The sequence below is a fragment of the Enhydra lutris genome, unplaced genomic scaffold (assembly GCF_002288905.1).
Source record: "Enhydra lutris kenyoni isolate GAN:26980312 unplaced genomic scaffold, ASM228890v2 scaffoldscaffold55, whole genome shotgun sequence".
Taxonomy (NCBI): Eukaryota; Metazoa; Chordata; class Mammalia; order Carnivora; family Mustelidae; genus Enhydra; species Enhydra lutris.
Window position 1 is genome coordinate 7,136,122 of NW_019154139.1, and position 21,112 is coordinate 7,157,233.

The 21,112-nt window shown below is 48.9% G+C and overlaps 1 protein-coding gene across 1 annotated transcript; it reads left to right on the forward strand.

The window, feature by feature from the left end:
* The first annotated feature begins 272 nt into the window (after positions 1-272).
* Positions 273-20,412, forward strand: LOC111157624 (desumoylating isopeptidase 1). Its single transcript, XM_022519199.1, has 6 exons — positions 273-437; positions 11,947-11,968; positions 13,133-13,202; positions 15,546-15,655; positions 16,328-16,450; positions 17,947-20,412. Exons 1-6 carry the CDS (start codon positions 350-352, stop codon positions 18,035-18,037), a joined length of 504 nt encoding a protein of 167 aa, XP_022374907.1. The 5' UTR covers positions 273-349; the 3' UTR covers positions 18,038-20,412.
* Positions 20,413-21,112: the final 700 nt, after the last annotated feature.

A 21,112-nucleotide genomic window follows, 5' to 3' on the forward strand; every position in this document is an offset into this window, starting at 1 on the left:
AACGAATCCAACCCCGTGAGCGAAAGCCCCGCCCCCCTTCCGCGAAACCCCGCCCCTCGCCGTCCGTCGGGACAGTAGCACATGCGCAAGAGTGCGTCTCCGCCCCCGCCCCCTCTTCCGCGCGGACCCTGCCCGTCCCGGCTCTGTCACCTCACAGTAGTCGTTGCCGGTGGCGGGCGTGGGGGCGCGTGTAGCGCAGGGCCGCCTTTCCCCCCCCCCCCACGCGGCGGGCCGGGGCCCGGCCCCCCCCCCCCGCTCCCTCCGCTCCCCACCCCCGTCGGGTACGGGAAGGTCCAAGCCGCTGCCGGGTGCCTGAGGGACTTCGTGGCAGCCGCCGCCACGGGTCCCGATGGAGCCGCCGAATCTCTATCCGGTGAAGCTCTACGTATACGACCTGTCCAAGGGCCTGGCCCGGCGGCTCAGCCCCATCATGCTGGGTGAGGGGTCTGGGGGCGGGCAAGAGGGTGCCGGGACGGCCGGCAGAGGTAGGGAGGCCTGGACCACGGCTCGTGGTGGGGATGCGGGGCCCAGAGGATGCAGGAAAGCGCGAGTGGAGAAGGGAGAGGTCTGAGGTTCGGGCCCCTGGAGCGCCACTTTCCCGACTTCGCGTTTGAATCCAGGAGGAAGGGATGGAGGAGTCACGCCCTCCCCCTGCCCCCTGCGAGCCGTGGGGTGAGCCGGCGCTGCAGCCCGGCGGCTCCCCTGCCCCACTTCGGGAGCCCTTTAAACTCCTTCCTTCACCGAGTATAGGGGAGATGAGGATGCCTACTGCGCGGTGCCCCTCGTGGTGGAGGGGACACTGCGGAGACCCCCGGGTGGCCCTTAGCCTTCCCTCCGTGCTAAAAGGACACTCTCTGTAGTCTCTGGGGTAGATAGGAGTAGGAAGCTAGAGCCGCCCGGGGGCCCAGCCTAGGCTCCCAGGTGGAGGTGAAGTCAGGTCTGCTTCTGGAGCCCGAACTCGAGGGACAGTGCGGTCTTCTCAACAGTTTTTAAGTTAATTGCTTTTGTCCAGATGATTAGAAAGCAATTCTAGGGGAGGACTGGATACTGTTGTGACAGTAAGGGTTAGTAAGGACGTATTTCAGTTGTGCTCCATTAAACTACTTACCGACCAGGAGAGAACATCAGCCCTAGTTCGCTGCATGTCGAACGTCATTATAACCCAAATACCGAAAGGTCTCTAACACAGAAGTTGTCGCGTTTGTGTTTTCAGTTGATTCTGGGCAGGAAAGGATTCCAGGAATTGAAAAATTGAACAGCTTTGGCAACATCCATTGGAATGGCTAGTTTTTCCTTACTTTTATGGACTCATTAGAGAGTGTTTTAGTTCGTCTTGGTAAGACAAGAGGTGGAAGTCAAGTAACAAGACTACTTGGGAGGCATCTTTTCAATGTCCCTGAGTTTCTGGTGTATCATAGTGAGTTGCGCTTAATCTCTTAACCCTGGGCCAGTGAATGGTTACTGATAGTTGGCTTTACCTCAGAATCACCTGGGATGCTTGTTAAAAATACAGATCACTTCACTTTCAACAAGTTCTGTTCAATGGAAGTAGAGAAAACAAAGTTGGAACAGTTCTTTAAATTTTCGGTGTGTTTAAAGCAAAGGATTTATACATGCTCCTGTAGACAAATAATTACCTGGAAGAATACATAAGAAATTGAAATAGTGGGGCGCCTGGGTGGCTCAGTGGGTAAAGCCTCTGCCTTCAGCTCAGGTCATGGTCTCATGGTCCTGGGATTGAGCCCCGCATCAGGCTCTCTGCTCAGCGGGGAGCCTGCTTCCAACTCTCTCCTTGCCTGCCTCTCTGACTACTTGTTATCTCTGTCTATCAAATAAATAAATAAAATCTTAAAAAAAAAAAAGAAAGAAAAGAAATTGAAATAGCGGTAACTTATGGGAAGGGGAACTTGATGCCAGAGGACAGGAATGGAAGGGAGACTTCACTGTAAACTTTTTGTACCTTTCGAATTGTGTACTGCACACATATATTTATTCAAAATAAGCGAAGTTTTGAATTTATGGATTCTAGAGCCTCATTACACAGGTAGTAAATAAGAATCTTCTGGAGTTTTGATCCAAAAATCTGCATTTTTAATAAGCTCTTCAGATAATTGTTATGTAGCCAGGCCATTGTTGGCTAGAAGTTTGGGCCCAGATCACCAGTTGTTAAAATGACTAAGGCAAAGTTGAAAGCAAAATTTACAAAGTCATGGAGGAAGGTGCTAATCTCTAACAGATTACATCAGTCAAGTTCTAACTAAACTTCTTGGAATGGAGCCATTATTTGGTTACTTTGGTCATAGCTATGAATGCCCTTAGGCAATCACTGCTACGTGATTCATTCAATAGATTGTTGTGGTTTTTTTTTTTTTTTTTTTAAGATTTTATTTATTTATTTGTCAGAGAGAGAGAGAGAGAGAGAGTGCACAAGCAGGCGAAGTGGCTGGGAGAGACACAGAGAGAAGCAGGCTCCCCGCTGAGCAAGGAGCCCAATGTGGGACTCGATCCCAGGACACTGGGATCATGACCTGAGCCGAAGGCAGCGGCTTAACCCACTGAGCCACCCAGGCGCCCAATAGATTGTTTTTTTGAGTGCCTACTAGGTGCTAGTCCGTGTGTTAAGCTTAACTGAGGACAATATATTGAGCAAAATGTTCACTGCCTTCTGGGAGCTGCTCACCGGGGATGTGGCAAGAAGCAAACAGGGTGCTGAGATTGAAAGTAAGAAGAGAAACCTGACTTTAAGGGTATCAGAAGGAGTGACTTAAGTTGGGAAGTCAAGGATCAAGTAGCAGTCACAGGAGGGTGGTGAGGGAGTTCTAGTGTTCTAGGCATGAGGAAGATCAATCTGCCAAGGCCCGGAGGTAGGATAGAGCCTGGCCTTGTCCTGGAACTGAAGGAAGGCCTTTGTGGAGTATCATGGGTGAAGGGAATACTGCCATAACTGAAGGGGGAGAGCCAGACAGGCCCCCTCCCCCTACTTTTTTTAATAGATGAGAAATCCTAGAAGGATCACAGGCAAAAATGGGAACTTCACCACTTTGGCACATCTGCCCGCAATGTATTTCTGAGAACATCACCTTGCCTGCAAATCTAATTCTCTCTTCTCTTTTTTCCCCCATATTGCTGTTATGGCTTTTGCAAAAGTAATGAAAGGTTTATCAAAGCTAATAATCACTACTTTCTAGAGTTGGAAACTTTTGGAAAATGGGCATTACCTTACTGGTTCACCCTGTCCAGACATCACCAACCTTAAAGTTGGGTATGTCCCAGTGTATTGATTTCCCATTCCCAAATATATTTGAACCTTTAAAAAGTCCACTTGTTTCCTGATTTTTGCTATATGACTTCCAGAAGCATATTAATAGCTTGCATTTGTTGAGAACTTCCCATGAGCCACACTCTTTTTTCTGAGTACTTTGTGTGTGTTATAATCCTCACCATAGTTTTGTGAGGTAGGTCCTGTGATTACTTCCATTTTTCATTTGAGGAACCTGAGACATAAGGCGTAAAGAGACTTGCCCCCCACACCCCCCGCCAAAAAAGAAACTAACCCCTGCTCACACAGCTGGTAAGTGGCAGGGCTGGGTTATAAACCCAAGCATTCTGACTTTCAGGGCTCATGTTGTCAATCATTTTGTTATATCACCTCTACTATGGAACGTGTCCTTTATAATTTTTCAAGTTTGTAAAAGCATCTTTGGTCAAGTGTTTCAAATTTGGATGAGAAAAGGATCTGGGTTCAGTGTTTCTGTGCCATTCATAATCATGGATTTATGATCATTGCTCATCGCACTCATTTTGCCATATTAAATTAGTGTGGCCTCATCAGATGTACCTTATTCTTGTTATGATGGTTCCTCATTAAAAGACGCCATCTAGGGGCGCCTGGGTGGCTCAGTGGGTTAGGCCGCTGCCTTCGGCTCGGGTCATGATCTCAGGGTCCTGGGATCGAGCCCTGCATCGGGCTCTCTGCTCGGCAAGGAGCCTGCTTCCTCCTCTCTCTCTGCCTGCCCCTCTGCCTGCTTGTGATCCCTGTCTGTCAAATAAATAAATTAAAAAAAAAAAAAAAAAAAAGACGCCATCTAGGGGTACCTGGGTGGCTGCCTCCAGCTCAAGGCATGATCCCAGAGTCCTGGGATGGAGCCCAGGGTACCTGCTTCTCCCTCTCCCTCTCCCTGCCACTCTGCCTACTTGTGTGTGCGCTGCTCTCTCTCTCTGTCAAATAAATAAATAAAATCTTAAAAAAAAAAAAAAAAAAAGGACCCCATCTAGCTTTATTACAGTCATGACTGGACTGGAGAAAGCCTAGTGTAATTCCCTTCTCCTCCAGTGTAGACTCCACAGTTTTATCCTGTCCAGTGTCCAGTCTCCTAGAATAATTGCTTCACATGAAGGTATTTCTGATCGACCGTCCTTCATTCACCATGAAATGGTCCCAGATTTATCCTTAGTGTTCTAACATACCTGATGACACCTCTTTTTCATAATGTACCATTTGCCTAAGATAATTAGCTATAATAATTGTCCTTTAAGTTCCTCCTCTTGATAATTTTGGCTGTTCTTTAAATTTCATGACCTTTTTCAGTGCTAAAGGACATAGAGACAAATGCAGAGGTGCTTGGGTTTTTTTTTTAATTGTGATAAGAATACATTATATTTGTTGATTGTTTTCTAATCTAAAGTTTTGTGTGCATGCACGTATCCCAGGGTTATGTTTATTTTTTATTTTTTTCAGAAGCCTATCTCAAAATTGTTCTCAGGTTTAAAGACAGAAGGGTATAGAACATATTTATTTCTTGGCAGAATGCAATCTAATGAATATTTCAGATTTTACTTTATACTCAGTTCTTTGCTTAATTCTGTAATACAAATAGTAATGAAGTAAAAAACGTGAATTCTGAGCGGTGCCTGAGTGGCTCAGTCAGTTGAGCATCTGCATTTGGCTCAGGTCTTAATCCTGGGGTCCTGGGGCTCCCTGCTCAAGGGGCAGTCTGCCTCTTCCTCTCTTTTTTTTTTTTTAAGATTTTATTTATTTACTTGTCAGAGAGAGAGAGGGAGAGAGAGCAAGCACAGGCAGACAGAATGGCAGGCAGAGGCAGAGGGAGAAGCAGGCTCCCCGATGAGCAAGGAGCCTGATGCGGGACTCGATCCCAGGACGCTGGGATCATGACCGGAGCCGAAGGCAGCTGCTTAACCAACTGAGCCACCCAGGCGTCCCTCTTCCTCTCTTTCTGACCCTCCCCCAGCTCCTGCTCTCGCTTGTATGCGCCGCCCCTCAAATGAATAAATAAAAACTTTTTTTTAAAAGAGTTTATTTATTTATTTATTTATTTATTTATTTATTTTTAAAGATTTTATTTATTTACTTGACAGACAGAGATCACAGGTAGGCAAAGAGGCAGCCAGAGAGAGAGGAAGGGAATCAGGCTCCCCGCTGAGCAGAGAGCCTGATGTGGGGCTCAATCCCAGGACCCTGGGATCGTGACCTGAGCCGAAGGCAGAGGCTTAAACCCACTGAGCCACCCAGGCGCCCCTAAAAGAGTTTATTTATTTGACAGAGATCACACGTAGTCAGTTGGGGGGGTGGGGTAAACCAAGCTCCCCTCTGAGCAGAGAACCTGACATCGGGCTTGATCCCAGGACCCTGAGATCATGACCTGAGCCATAGGCAGAGGCTTAACCCACTGAGCCACCCAGGCACCCCCTGTTCAGCACATCTTAGCTCTTCAAAAGCTATGCTGTCTGCCATAATACTTTCGCTTGGCCTGGCTAACGAACTTCTGCTCATCCTCGAGGTCTCAACTAACATATCTCTTTCTCTAGGAAAATTTCCCTGACCCCTACCGCATATATCTTGGTCACGTGTCCCCAGTATGTGCTCATAACATCCTATGCTCCACTTTAATAGCATTCATTATTCTATTTCATAATTGTTTTCTTTTTTAGAGAGCGAGCACTTGCAAGCAGGGTGAGGTGGCGGCAGGGCGGTGGTTTCGGGATGGGGGGGATCTTAAACAGGCTCCACACTCAGCACAGAGCCTTAAACAGGCTCCACACTCAGCACACAGCACGTGGAGCTCAATCTCATGACCCCGAGATAATGACCTGAGCCGAAATCAAGTCAGTTGCTGGGGCACCTGGGTGGCTCAGTTGGTTAAGCATCTACCATCTACCCAGGGGTCCTGGGATCAAGTCCTGCATTGGGCTTCTTGCTCTGCAGGGAGCCTGCTTCTCCCTCTCCCTCTGCCTGCCGCTCTCTCTACTTGTGCTCTCTATCACTCTGTCAGATAAATATATAAAATCTTAAAAGAAGAAAAAAATTCAGATGCTTCACTGGCTAAACCACCCAGGCACCCCTATAATTGCTTATTTCCTCCTCAGTGTTCACACACCCCCAGAACTGGACTGGAAGCTCTGCTAGGGGCAAGAGCTCTATGGATTTATCCAGAGTCTAGCACCGTGACCGGTGTTCAGTAAATATAGCCTGGCTGAATGGCGGAATGTTGCAGACCTACCTCAAAGCATTGCTACAAGGCCTGACTAATGAAAACAAGCAAGGGTTAAAGGGAACTCTCTCAGTACTGAGGAAAAGAACTCCTAAGTCAGTTATTTTATACGAGGAAAGAATCCTGTACTGGCCCCAAGGAATCCTAGCATTGGAATATCAAGTAGTTTTAAACCTACTTTTTTTTTTTTAAATTAAAATACCCTCAGTTTTTTGGGGTGCCTGGGTGGCTCAGTGGGTTAAGCCTCTGCCTTCGACTCAGGTCCTGATCTCAGGGTCCTGGGTTCGAATTCCGCATCGAATCGGGCTCTCTGCTCAGCAGGGAGCCTGCTGTCCCCCCACTCTGCCTGCCTCTCTGCCTACTTGTGATCTTTCTCTGTGTCAAATAAATAAAATTTTAAAAATAAATAAATAAAGTAAAATAAAATGCCCTCTCAGTTTTTAACAATGTACTGCATTTGATTTTGTGATAACCTTTCTCTGCCTGAAGGAAGGGAAAGCCCTCCTGCCAATAGCCTTTTATTTTTCTTTACAATATTGGCACAGAGGCCCACTTATGTTATACAAATGTTTCCTTTTACCTCTTTCCCACCTAGATTCAATATTTATCCAGTGGCCCCAGAGAAGAGCAAGCTGATTTTGTAAGTTACATTAACCGCTTCACGTGGCTGGTAATCTGGCAGATGCCGAGCCAACCAGCAGATTAAAACATTGCCAGTTAAGGGCGCCTGGCTGGCTTAGTGGGAGGAGCGTGCCGCTCAATCTCAGGGTTGTGAGTTCGAGCCCCACACTGGGTGCAGAGTACTAAAAATAAGTAAATAAACCTAAAAAATGTTTTAATAAAAAAAAAGCATTGCCAATTAAAACCACTATCAAGGGGTGCCTGGCTGGCTTAGTAGGTGGAGCATGTGGCTCCTGATCTCGGGGTTGTGAGTTCAAGCCCTACATTTGGTGTAGAGATTACTTAAAAATAAAATCTTAAAAATAAATAAATACACTATCAATAACACTGCATGTTAACTGGAATTAAAACAAAATAAATAGAGGCGCCTGGGTGGCTCAGTGGGTTAAAGCCTCTGCCTTCGGCTCAGGTCATGATCCCAGGGTCCTGGGATCGAGCCCCGCATCGGGCTCTCTGCTCAGCAGGAAGCCTGCTTCCTCCTCTCTCTCTGCCTGCCTCTCTGCCTACTTGTGATCTCTGTCAAATAAATAAAATATTTTAAAATAAAAATAAAAATAAAAATAAATAAATAAAAACACTATCATTAGAGGAATATGGGAGGTGAGCTAGGGCTGCATTTGATTTATACCAGTGACCTAATGCTGCTCGCACAGAGCCCCATGCTGCCCCATCACCAAACAGACATTTGCTGAACACCAGCAGGATTCCAGGGGCCGATCTCGAGCCTGTCCTGCAATCAGCGTGTACGTCTATGTGCCACCCGTGCCAGGATGCAGTATTTTCTCCTTGGCTTTTGTATACTAACTCACCTCTTTCACAGTCAGTGGAATGCTGACGAACGCAGACCTCACTCTGCATTCTTTGTTACTCTTGATGGAAACAGGACTGATATCCCTGCCTTCCATTTGTTTTCATGTGCATACTTCATAGCCCTTGAAATCCGTGCCCTAGATGTTCCAGCAAGCTTGGAGACATGCGGGCATCTGACCCACCCACTCTTGGGCCTGCTGACGAAATCCTAATGGGAAAATAATCTGCTTCTGTAGTGTGCTAATATCCACTGAGCCTAATTCATGTTCCAAAATGGCCCTGTGACCTAATTCAGTCTCAAATCACCACCTCCTACTCACTCCCGCCCCAATGTGGCCAACAAAAAAAAAAAAAAAAATTTAAGATTTTATTTATTTATTTGACAGACAGAGATCACAAGTAGGCAGAGAGACAGGCAGAGAGAGGAGGAAGCAGGCTCCCTGCTGAGCAGAGAGCCCGATGCGGGGCTCGATGCGGGGCTCTATCCCAGGACTCTGGGATCATGACCCGAGCCGAAGGCAGAGGTTTAACCCACTGAGCCACCCAGGCGCCCCTGGCCAACAAAATTTTTAAAAATCAGTTTCATGGGGCGCCTGGGTGGCTCAGTGGGTTAGGCCGCTGCCTTCGGCTCAGGTCATGATCTCAGGTTCCTGGGATCAAGTCCCGCATCGGGCTCTCTGCTCGGCAGGGAGCCTGCTTCCCTCCCTCTCTCTGCCTGCCTCTCTGTCTACTTGTGATCTCTCTCTGTCAAATAAATAAAATCTTAAAAAAAATAAAAATAAAAATCAGTTTCGTTCTACTTTCCAATGGCTGTCACTTGACAGAGGAGACTGTGGCCCTTGTTCTTTTCCTCCCAAGAACAGGCTGCTGAGCAACTGCCCTTATGTTTCTCCCTGACCTGCTCCAACGAGTACATTGCCATATCGTGGTTTCTCCTCCTTGCTTTTATGCTGGACAAACCATGCCTCTTTATTTACCTGTTTGTAAAATGATGTTAATAAATATTTGCCCTACTCCACCGCATAAGGATGTTGTGAGAATAAGGATAACTGAGAGTAAGGATAAGAAAGGATGTACATCCGCGGAAGCTGCATTTTTTTTTTAAAGATTTTATTTATTTATTTGACAGACAGAGATCACAAGTAGGCAGAGAGGCAGGCAGAGAGAGAGGAAGGGAAGCAGACTCCCTGCCAAGCAGATAGCCCGATGCGGGACTCGATCCCAGGACCCTGAGATCATGACCTGAGCAGAAGGCAGAGGCTTAACCCACTGAGCCACCCAGGCGTCCCCGGAAGCTGCATTTGAAGACTTGTCCTATATGAGTTACCAGTGCCGTGCGGCTTTCAGTCTGTTTCTCGGCCACCTCTGTGGGATTTCAGCTCATTTTGGATAAGGGCAGAGCCTGCCCCACAGTCTAGGGAGCTACCTCAGAAACCCCAGCCTGAATCCCTCTGTCCGTTTGGGCCTTGTGGGCCAAAGTAGCAGGTCTTTTAGTGAAAAGCACACTGGTCTCCTAACTGAAGGAGAGATAGAGCTCTGCTACATTTTCTTTTCCTTGTTACTGCATTTAGCCTGGCAACACTAACAGGGAATGAAATGTTTGTATTGAAAATAGACACAGTATTTCATATTAATTCCCTACATACTGAAATCTCTTCTTAGATTTTACTACCAATCCTAAGGTAAAATTTATCTTTTGGAGGTCTTTACTTTTCTCCCCAAGGCCTTTGTACCTAGTATAGTCTCCATTTATCAAAATTCTGGGTACCATACACTGTGATACTGTATTTTATTTTATTGTTTCAAGAGGGGAGGAGGAGTAGGGGTAGAGAGAGATCTTAACAGACTCTCCGCTGAGGACAGAGCCGTTGCAGGGCCCAGTCTCATGCCCCTGAGATCACGGCCTGAGCCGAAATCAAGAGTTGGATGCTTAACCCACTGAGCCACCCAGGCGCCCCTACAGTTCTCTTACAAGATGTAGATGTCTTTTAAAAAACATGGATCCAGGGGCGCCTGGATGGCTCAGTGGGTTAAAGTCTCTGCCTTTGGCTCGGGTAATGATCCCAGGGTCCTGGGATGGAGCACCTCATCGGGGCGGGGTGGGTCTCTGCTCAGCAGGGAGCCTGCTTCCCTCTCTCTCTCTCTCTGCCTGCCTCTCTGCCTACTTGTGATCTCTGTCTGTCAAATAAATAAATAAAATCTTTAAAAACAATAAATAAAAATAAAAACATGGATCTGATCGAGGCACTCTACAGCCTGACAACCACGAATACCCCCACAGTGTAGGGCAGCCTTCCGTCCGGGCTTACCCTACTTTGCTGGTGTCCCTGCTGGCCCTTTTCCCTCCTGTCACCATCACTGCACTCTTTTCTCTAACCTGTCTTTATCACAGCTGTGCATTTGCACATATTCACTCTGGCAGAAAGGTCCACTCCTGCCCCTCCTACTTGTTCCCTGGTTGAATTGCTGCTTATAAAGTTTCCTTATCTTTATTATATATAACATCTTATTTTTAGCACTCTGTAATTATACCGCTCTATAATGAGAGCCTATCAACATTGTATTTTACTTAGTTATGTGTGTGTCTCTCTTTCCATTTGACTTTGGGCTCCTTACAGGTAGGAGAGTGATCTGTTCATATTTTCATTTCCATACCTAACATCATTTCTGCCATGTGGAGGTATAGAATATATCTGGATTGACTACTCAGATGGATGGCGTTTGTCAAGTTTTGCTCTGTCATTTCCTGAAGGATTTCACCTCACATAGGCTCAATGAAGAAGTGGATAACAGCCTTTTTATACCATTGTTCTGTTGTCTCTGTATGTGAGACAAAGAAATTAAAAAGGCAAAGTTGGGGCACCTGGGTGGCTCAGTGGGTTAAAGCCTCTGCCTTCGGCTCAGGTCATGATCCCAGGGTCCTGGGATCGAGTCCTGCATTGGGCTCTCTGCTCAGCGGGAAGCCTGCCTCTCCTTCTCTCTCTCTGCCTACCTTTCTGCCTGCTTGTGATCTCTATCTGTCAAATAAATAAATAAAATCTTTAAAAATAAATAAAATTTAAAAAGTAAAAATAAAAAGGCAAAGTTGAATTGATCCTGAAGGGGAAAAAAAAGCAGACACAAAATGGGGAACATCTGTACCAGTGTTTTTTATCTTGCATTCTAGTTAACATACCTGTATCAGGACCAAAGGACCTTATTGGAGGATAACTGCATTCCTAGAAAGTCTCCCAAGAGGTTTTTAATAGGTTATTCTGGGTGTTTTTGTTTTTAAGATTATTTATTTCAGAGAGGGAGGGAGCTTTGTTTTGTTTTGTTTTGCCTCAAGGGAGAGAAATTCTTCCCCCAACTCAAAGATTTTTTTTTTTTTTTAAGATTTTATGTACTCATTTGACAGAGAGGGAACACAAGCAGAGAGAGAGAGGGAGAAGCAGGCTTTCCGCAGAGCAAAGAGCCCATTGCGGGTCTCAATCCCATGACCCTGGGATCATGACCCAAGCCTAAGGCAGACGCCTAACGACTGAGCCACCCAGGCGCCCCCACCCAAAGATTGATTGATTTTGAGAGAGACAGCCAGAGAGGGAACACAAGCAGGGGGAGCGGAGAGGAAGAAGCAGGCTTCCCGCTGAGCAGGGAGCCAGATGTGGGGCTCCATCCCAGGACCCTGGGACTATGACCTGAGCCAAAGGCAGAGGCTTAAGGACTGACTCACCCAGGTGCCCCAAGGGAAAGAAAGTCTTAAGCAGACCCTGCACTCAGTGCAGAACTCAATCCTATGACCCTGAGATCGTGACCTGAGCTGAAACCAAGAGTCAGACACTTAACCGACCACGTCACCCAGGTGCCCCCTGGGTTACTCTGGGTTTCGGTGACGGTCTGAATTTACTCAGGCTGAGAGGACATTTAGTCTGATCCCAACTGGCTAAATCTCTTCTTTTCTCCACAGGGAAACAACTGGAAGGCATCTGGTAAGTTGGGTGGGACTCTACATGGGTTGGCTAGTTTCTGAAACAAAGCAGTGCCTGTGCGTTTCAGGTCTCTGTCTGTGGCTTCCAGCTTGAAACCCAGCGCTCCCTGTCATCAAACTTCTAACTTCTAAAGCAGTGGTGGTTCTCAACCAGGGGTAATCTTGTGCCCTGACTCTCACCCCAGGGACATTTGGCAGTGTCTAGAGACATTTTTGATGGGTGGGTGGAGGCCAGAGTTGCTGCTGTAAACATCCTACCGTGCACTGGACAGCTGTTACAACAAAGAATTATCCAGCCCCAAAAATGGCAGTGGTGCTGAGGTTGAGAAACCCTGCTCTAATGAAAGGCAGGATGATGTCATGCCCACCCGCCCAACCAAGGCTTTCTAACTACAGAAGTCTCAAGGGCCCCACATGTCTGTCTTGAAACTCGTCCACTTTGGTGCCTCTGTCCTCGATCCATCCCTGTCGGACAAGATGGTAGCTGGGTTCTCAGTTCCATGAAGGAGGAAACCGTAGGTCAGTATTTCACCTGGACTCCTAGAGCCTGCTGACATTTGGACTGACCAGAATGATCTTTGTTTTGTTTGACTCAGACCAAGTAATATGACCGCCTTCCCCTGAAATAGGTCCACACTTCTCATCTGATCTGGCCCTCAGCAGGGTCCAGGTTATCTGCTCCTGTTAGTTTTCAAAGTCTGGGAACACACCTGGTCTGCAGAGCTTGATTTCACTAACGGTTTCTCAGTATCAGGGTGAATCCAGGGCCTCCCCTCTGCTGACATGATCTATAGCAACGGTTCTCCAGGAGGACAGTTCTGCCCCCGAGAACAATCCAGACAAGTGTCTGGAGACAGGTTTGGTTGTCACAGCTGGTGGGAGCGGGGTGCTCCTGGCATCCAGTGTGGGGAGGTCAGGATGCTGCTAAACTTCCTAGAATACACAGGACAGCCCCCCAGTCAAGAGTTCTCCAGCCCCAAATGTTAATAGTGCCAAAGATGAGAAACTCTGTAGGATATTTATGCCTTTGGTTAGTTACATAAGGCTGTTGACCTTGTAAGTCCTATCCTTGGGCAGAAATTACTCTACTTCCAGTGTGGTATTTGCTTTTTCCCAGACCAGTTTTAAGTTTTCTGGCTCACTGTCTCACTTCTCTGCATTGCAGGCACACCTCCATAGTTGTGCACAAGGATGAGTTCTACTTCGGCGTTGGCGGTATCTCCAGCTGTCCCCCAGTGAGTGGCTTCCCTCACACCCTTCCCCAGTCTCAGGTCCCTGGGGTCCCCACTCTGCATGTCTGGCTTTTAGCCCAGTGGATGTTGGCCTGTGACATAGTTCCTCGTAACTACCTTAAGACTCAGCTCAAGAACACCCTTCCCTAGCTTCCTCTCTGCTCCCTTTGCATTTGGGGGGTCCCTCTGGGTCCCACCGAGTGTGATAAGGTAGATGAACCGTTCCTGAGTCTCTGCAGGGAGCTGTGTGTCAGCTCCTTGTGACCTGAGACTGTGTCTCACCCTCTGTCCCCGTCACCAGCTCAGTGCCTAGCTCATAGTAGGAACTCAGCCAGCGTTCAGCTGAAGGATGAGGGCTCTGAGAGGTAAAGTGTGTTGCCCCAAGTTATAGGGCCAGTAAGTGGCACCGGGGCCAGTAAGTGGCACCGGGGTATAAGTCAGGACTCTCTGCCTCTAAAGTCCATGCATCTTTCCAAGAAATTCCTCTCCGAGCTATCTAAGGGTTTTCACAGGAGGTGGTCAAACAAAGACCAGCCAACCATTCATTTTGGTACTTACAAATGGAAAGGCATTCTGATTTCTTGCTCTCACCGGTTCGCCACCTTCTCTACCAAATCCTTCATGAAGCCCAGTTAATTCCATCTTGTAAATGTATCTTAAGTCAGTCTCTCTCTCTCTCTTCATCTCTTCCCCTGTTTCCAGAGCTTTCACCTTTGTCCATGCCACCCTCACATCTAGCCTGGACCGCAGCAGTACCTCTGCTCCTCCTCCGTCAGGACTACCCCCAGGGGGCAAAGTGATCTTTTCAAAATGAAAATCTGATCATGGCATTCCCCTGCTTCTGTCAGAACTCCCCCTACTGCTCTTGGAATAAAACCCAGCAAGCTTAGCCTGGCTTCCAGGCCCTCTCTGATCTGGTCTCGGTCTCTAGCTCTGCATGACCTTTTCAGGTGGTGCCTTTCCCCACCCCCACCCCCTTCTTATTTCTGGAACATTCCATGGACATTGGAACCTAAGCTCTCACTTCAGCCCACCTCCCTGATCCTTCACCTGGTTCTGCCTCTCCGTCCTTCAGATCTGAGTTCAGTGTTAGTCTCTCAGGCAAGTCTTCCCAAACCCATCCGACTGGAAAGGTCCCCTGTCGTACGCACTGGTGGTGCTCTGTATTTTTCCAGCAAGACCCTTATCGCAGCTCATAATTATGCATTGGTTTATGGGACTTTTTTGCCTGCCTTCCTGCTAGACTATAAGCTCCATGAGGGCAAGGATCTCATCTGTTTTGTCCCCATCATACCCCCAGTGCCTAGTGTAAGGCCAGCATCTAGTAAGTCCTCAATGCATGTTTGTCATATGAGTGAACGATAGGGACTCAACTAGTGACCTTTCAGTCTCTTACAATTCTGAGACCATTATTCTTGGACCACCATAGTTGCCCTGCTCGCCATGCTTTCCCCCGCCGTGCCTAGAACAATGTCACGCACACAGTAGGTGCTTAATAGCTGTTGCATGAATGAATGATCTTTTCTAGGAGTTCTGCTCAGGAGTCCTCTCCCTTACTTCCCCAGCCCCTTCCCAGCTCTGTCCTCCCCAGTGATCTGTTGCTTCACCCTTGGCCGGTTTCCCCCTTGGCCTCAGTCTCTCCTTTGGTCTGCTGTGGCAGTCTGTTAACCCGTGGCAGAGGGTTTTCTGTAGGCCTTCCATGGCCCATTAACTCTCTTGCCTGGGGAACCCTATCACCATTATTAGATTATCTTCACAGATCAAAATAGAACTGAGTTGTGAAAGTATTTGCCAGCCCACCGGATCTCTCAAGAGTCCTTCACATTTTCCCAGTCTACCCAGGGATATCAAGTATGTCACAAGAGAAAACTGGCTGTAGACACTTAAATGTAGGCCTAGAAAGTTGGCCTGTCAAGTGCTAGCCATTTCTGGTTATCCTGTTGTGCCCTTGGGATCAGGCATGTTGGAGACAAAGGGAGACTTCAGGTTCTGGATTTTTTTCTTTTTTTTTTTTTTTTTTTTTGGATTTCTATTCTTTTAATCAACCAGATGAGTAGACAGCCTAAGGGGTCTGACCGGCCAGAGACTTGGCTTCCCCAGGCCCCACCAGAAACCAACAGCCCAGCTTCTTAGGCACATGGCCAGCACGTGGCAGTGGAGAGTTGACGGGAAGCTCTAAACCATTGCAGCCTGATCCGATAGGATATAACACTCTTCGTCCGCCCTGGGTGCTCTGAAAGTTAAACGTTGTTGGGACAGAGCTTGGTGGCCTTCCATGGGATGCCACATGAAAAAAATTCAGTGGAGATAGTGACTTAATGACTTTCTTTGGGTTGGCTCTTTTAGGGAGGGACATTGCTTGGGCCCCCAGACTCTGTGGTTGATGTGGGGAGCACGGAAGTCACAGAAGAACTCTTTCAGGAGTACCTCTCCTCCCTGAGGGAGTCTCTGTTCCGGTGAGTGGAGACACGGGCGGTGGTTAGTCAGGTCTGTCTCCCCACTAGATAACAGGCCCTGGAGGGCAGCCACCAGCTCACATCCTCTAGCACACTCAGCACAAGGTCTGGCCCAGTATTGGCTGAATGCATTTGAAGAGAAGGCAGTTCTGCCCCCAGGGAGAGCTCAGCATTGCTCCAAGGCTGGTAGTCCGTCCCAGCATATCTTCTGCCGGAACTCTGAGGGCAGGCAGGCCTATTTATTCCTCCCAACTGAAATCAGCAGCTGCTGCTCGCAGCCCACACTGGGCAAGTATCTTGTCCTGAAAAGTCAAAAACGGGGTTTGTGGAGGGGTTGGGATGATAAGCAACCTTGAGTAGGTTCTCTCTTCAAGAAGCTTTAATCCGCGGTTGTAAGCGTTCAGCTGTAACCCTTGAGCTTTGCTTTGGTGAATACAAAGATTCTCCTGAAACGGTAGAGGAGCCATATATTTTTATTTCCTCCTTCCCTTAAAAATTGGGGTCTTACAGTCCACGGTGGCAAATCCAGCAGCCCTCTGGAGTGTAAGAGAAGGAGAATCCCAGGGCTCGTACTCAGCTGAGCTCGCCATGCCGTTACTTCGGTTGAGTTGTTGCACATCCATGCTCGCTGCCCCTCTGATCTGTTCTCCAAACCTTTCCCACAACGCACAGGAGAGAGTCCTACAATGTCTTTGAAAACAACTGTAACACCTTCACCAACGAAGTGGTGCAGTTCCTGACTGGGCGGAAGATCCCTTCTTACATCACCGACCTTCCCTCTGAAATTCTATCCACGTAAGTGGCCTCGGTCTCTGGCCCTGCTCTTGAAAGCCCTGTTCACGGTCCGTGCGCGTGTCTGGCCCACGTCTGCCCTCCCCTGCTCTCAGCAGAATCCTCCCATGGGAGGTGCGCCCCGTTATGATGGCACCTGCCAGCAGGGGAGGCCACCATTCCCTCAGTCCCTGGTCCCCGCCTGTGCGACCTTCACCCTCCCTGGAGTTGGACCTGCTCTGCCCTGGCCTGAATGCAACCACAGGACTTAGGAACCCGCTTGAATCTAGCGAGGGCATCGACACACCATCCTGGCATCTGTCTGTCATGTTGCTCACGAGGCAGGCCCCTCCCCAGAAGCACATGAACGTAAAACACTTTTAGATGGACAAGCGAAGGATAGATCGGAGCATTAGTATGGTGGCTTATCCTGTAAATGCCATTTATTGGTCTTGCTTCCTCTGTACCATGAGCTCTTTGAGGCCCTCCCTCGAAGACAACTTCTGGCCTTTGTAGCACTCAGTCAGCCCTCCCATCTGATGTAGTCGTCCCAGTCTCAGATGTCCCCTAAAAGGGCACGCACACCCAAACCCATCATACCCGTCCCTATCTTGGCTGCTGATTATGTTAAGGCAGCCTCTACCCACGCCAGGACCCTGTCCCACCTGCTAACTCTGACTCGGTTTCTCCTGAACTGGGGCCCTGTCCACCAGAGGTCCTGACAGGTTTAGCAGGCTCGGCAAGGTGAGGTGTTTTCCACACGTGGGTAGGAACCCCTCAGGAAAAACTCGCAGAGGAAACAGGACTGCTGTGTCCTGGTGGGGAGAGCCCTCCCGGGCCTGGCCCTCCCTGCGTGTTCCTCAGTGGGTGTGTTGAATCCCACAGCCTTGCTAAGGGTCCAAGATAGTAAGCGTTGCTGAGGGATCTGGGTTATGGGGCCCTAAGCAAATAGAAGTAGCTGGAATGTTCTTGCTACTGTTATTTGATGGGCGGAGTTCCAAGACTTGTCTGGATTACAGCTAATATATCCTGGTTTCATCTGTTTATGCTCGAGAATGCTTCATTCCCTTCAAATCTGGACTTGATTTTCAAAAAGGGCACTGTCCACTGAAGAAAAAGAAGGCCAATAACTGAGATGTGTCATGGGTCCCTGATTTAAGGTTGTAGGAATTTTGGAAAATCTCTCAGACTCCAGTATTGGCAATGTTCTGGTACAGAAAGGTCAGAAAGCTCTAGTTCCCTGTGTGTCGCCAGCCTGTTCAAGCCACCAAACTAATCAGTATCTAGCAGTGAAGGTACTAAGATGGCAGCATCTACTGAAGCGGGGACCTCAAGGGTAAAAGGGCAGAGCAGGCTATCTCGAGAGCCCCCCCGATAAACGTCACTTGCGGGGCAGGTGACAAAACTGAATGAGGCTGTGCTGTCCTTCTTCCTGGTTGGTGGCACCCCTGCCCCCGTGGGCGCAGCTGTGATGGTCTGCACCCAGCCCACCCCAGCCCCTGGGTCTCTTTTCTCCACAGGCCCTTCGGACAGGCCCTACGGACCTTCCTGGACCCCAGGATTCAGCCTCCTGAGGGGAGCCCCATGGGCCCACCCAACGGCCAAAGCTAACAGGACTGCATGGGACCGCCCTGCCTCACGGGGGCTTTTCCTTTTTAAACAAAACAAACCCTACCAGATTTCTATTTTATAATTTTACATCAGAGCTAACAACCAGGGGACGGCTTTTTAAATTTCCCAGGGAAGGATGTCATCAGGCTGCGTGTAGGACAATGCTGCTAAGAAACAGAACAAAATGCCATCCCTTCTAATAGTATTATACTAATTTATTAAGGCTGTCTTGTCTGTGAGTTCACTTCTGACGCTGCTTCCTGAGCGTCCTCCGCACTGGAGAAAGGGAGGGGGTTTGTTTAAGCGGAAGGCAGGAGGCAGAGTTTGGGGGAGCCCCGACCTAGCACCTCTTTCCACAGACCGCCCATGCTCTACCCAGGTTGTCATTACCTGGGACCCAGGTGAGTTTTACGACATCCGTGAAGCACCAGTTGTGACATCCCAGAAGCAGTGACTCTGGTTTTTAAATGAACCAAAGGACTTGGTGCACCTGAGACCAGTTTCAGGAAGACTGACCCAACCCGAGTGAACTCTGTAGGCACAGCCTCTCCTACCGTCCCTCCCTACCCCAAGCAAGGCCACAGGGCCAGGCCTGGAGCGACCAGAAGCCTCAGAATCGAGGGAGAGTGAAAGCAAGTGTCAGGCCAGAGAGTACAGGATAAAGCCATTCTTCCTTCCACCCACCGATTGCCAATCCTCTGACATCAATTTTGGAGAACCTGCCTAGCTGCCCGCGGGCTGCTCTTCCTCAGTGGAGCTGGCCTGTCGCGGTGGAGGTTTGGGCTGGAGCGCCAGAGACCCAGGCCTTTTGTCTACCAGTAATAATGTAGGTTATTTGCAGTCACTGTACCACCCCCAGCGCCCAAACCAGTATGCAGTGTTCGGCGGGGGACCAAGGGGGAAGAATCCCTGCTCTAGGAAACTATCCCTGATGTAGAAAGAGTAATAATGCAGAATTAAGGTGGCAAGAAAATTGTGTATTGTTTCCAATAGAGATTTTTACATTCTCCTCAATGTGTTTTGAAGGCACATGTTATTTCCGTTGTCGTTAGGACTTTAAGGATGCATTGTTGAGAGCCTGCCTGGGCACCTTCCTAATGAGCCGCTGCAGGAGCTTATAGGGAGGAACAATCTGGACGTTTCTTCTCTGGAGAGGCTCTCCGATTCCTTTTTTTCGCGTGCCTCTCTTAAGTTTTGGGGCAGTGAGTGTGGCAAAGGGATGTAGAACTGCCGGGTCCCCAAGTCCCAGCCCTGGCATCTGTGGGCTCCTGCCACAGCTCCTGCCTCTTCTCAGACTTGAATTATGTTCTCTTTCCTGGGGTCTGGCCCATAGCAGGTGCCTTTGCTTTTCAGAAAGCTGCTACTCATCTCTGGCCTCATCCCCTCCTGTCTCTGCCATTAGTCCTAGCAGTTGGCACCATTGGGGTCTCAGCTAGAGGAAAAGATGGTCTTCTCCCCTAGTGTTGGTCTGTGACCTGACAAGGGGCACCTCCACAGTGACCAGCTTTGATGTCAAGGGTCATTTTGGAGAGCAGAGACCAGCAGAGACTGTACTTAATGTGGACCTATTGGCAGAATTGGGCTCATGGAGAGTGGGTTTCAGGCTGGATTTCTCTCTCCCAGGGGGGCAGCTTGTTGGTGGAGGCCTTTGCCCTGCCTCCCGCCCAGTTTGCCTCGCCTAGCCCTCTCTTCCAGGCTCCTGCTCCAGACCTCTTCTCCCAGAACTCTCAGCTTTATCCAGTGGGCACTGGGCACCACAGGCTCCTCCCCTCTTCTCCCCCATATCCAGGCTCAGCTGGCTTCACTCCTAATAGCAGTCACTCCAGGCCCAGGAGAAGTTAGCCAAAGTGCTACCCTGAGAGACTGAGTCACTCGGGTCATTGAAAGCCCCCCTCCATGCCCAGCAGCCATTTGTGCCAATGCCTGTGCCCTGGGGGTTGTGGGGTCTTCTCAGAGCTCTCCAGGAAGCCAAGCTCTCTCTCCCCATCCAAGTCCCCCTGTCACTCATTTTGGAAGCCTGGGCTCAGGCTACGACCCCTAGCCCCATCCTCACATGTCTTGGTCAATCCCAGAACCCCAGGAGCGGGCTCATTGTGACCAGCTAGCTCCACACGGGTGTGCGAGGCGAGCAGAGTGAAAACTGAACCATGTGTGTAATCGTATCATACAGCGGACACCTCCATGGAGGTCCATTGGTTTAAAGGGACAGGGAAAAAGGACGGATGAGACCATCACCCCTCCCCAAAATAAAGCTGTACCTTTGAGATTCCTTTTCGCCCTTAAAGTCAAACTACTAATAACTGTCTCGTATGGAGGTGTTTGCTGGTTTCTTTGGTGTTTTTTCTAATGCAATAAACTCATTTCTGCCTGCCATATTTGTGTAGTGCCTCAAGGTCACAGTACGCGTCCAGCATAGCCAGGCTTCTGTCTGCCTCTGAGCTTAACCTTGCTGAGTCTAGATAGTCTGCCTTTGCTTGGTCGTAAGCCTTATGGAGAAGAAGTGACACTAGCAGGGAAGAATGCGTGACTTTCACCATTGGTTTACAAAAATGGGGAAAAGGCCCAGAGAGAATATCACTTGCCCAGTGTCACCTTGTGACCCGTGGTAGAATAAGACTCAGAGCCCCATCTGCTGGTCCCAGCTTCAGAGCTCTTCCCCGAGGACACGGGCCTTCAGAGGACATCTGACCTCACCAAGAAGTGTTCCCTTCTGGTTTCATTTTGGCTATCGGCTGTGTCTGCGGCCCTAAGGATCTCTCCCCACCTTGCTACCGTGACCTCACTGAACAAGTCGGGGTGGGTGGAGAGCTCTCTGAGCGTCTCCTGGTACTCGCCCACTTTGAGCGAGCACCTTCCACAGGCTGAGCCTGTGCTAGGTGCTTTCACATGCGACAGACTTGAGATGTGGTTACGGGTCTCCTGTTACAGCTGGGGAGACAGGTGCGGAGAAAGAAAGTTACCCATGTGGCCCATGGCTGAGCCCTGGAGTCTAGGTCCTGTGTTCTCACCACCACACCCGTGAGACCTCACTGTTGAGGCATGGAGTCTTTCCAGCACACTAGCTGGAGAAGATGG

Excerpts from the sequence above, each read along its gene's own strand:
- LOC111157624 (XM_022519199.1), top strand. The coding sequence starts at position 350 with ATGGAGCCGCCGAATCTCTATCCGGTGAAGCTCTACGTATACGACCTG. Across the intron at positions 438-11,946 it reads GCTCAGCCCCATCATGCTGG|GGAAACAACTGGAAGGCATC; the intron begins GTGAGGGGTCTG and ends TTTTCTCCACAG. Across the intron at positions 11,969-13,132 it reads AAACAACTGGAAGGCATCTG|GCACACCTCCATAGTTGTGC; the intron begins GTAAGTTGGGTG and ends TCTGCATTGCAG.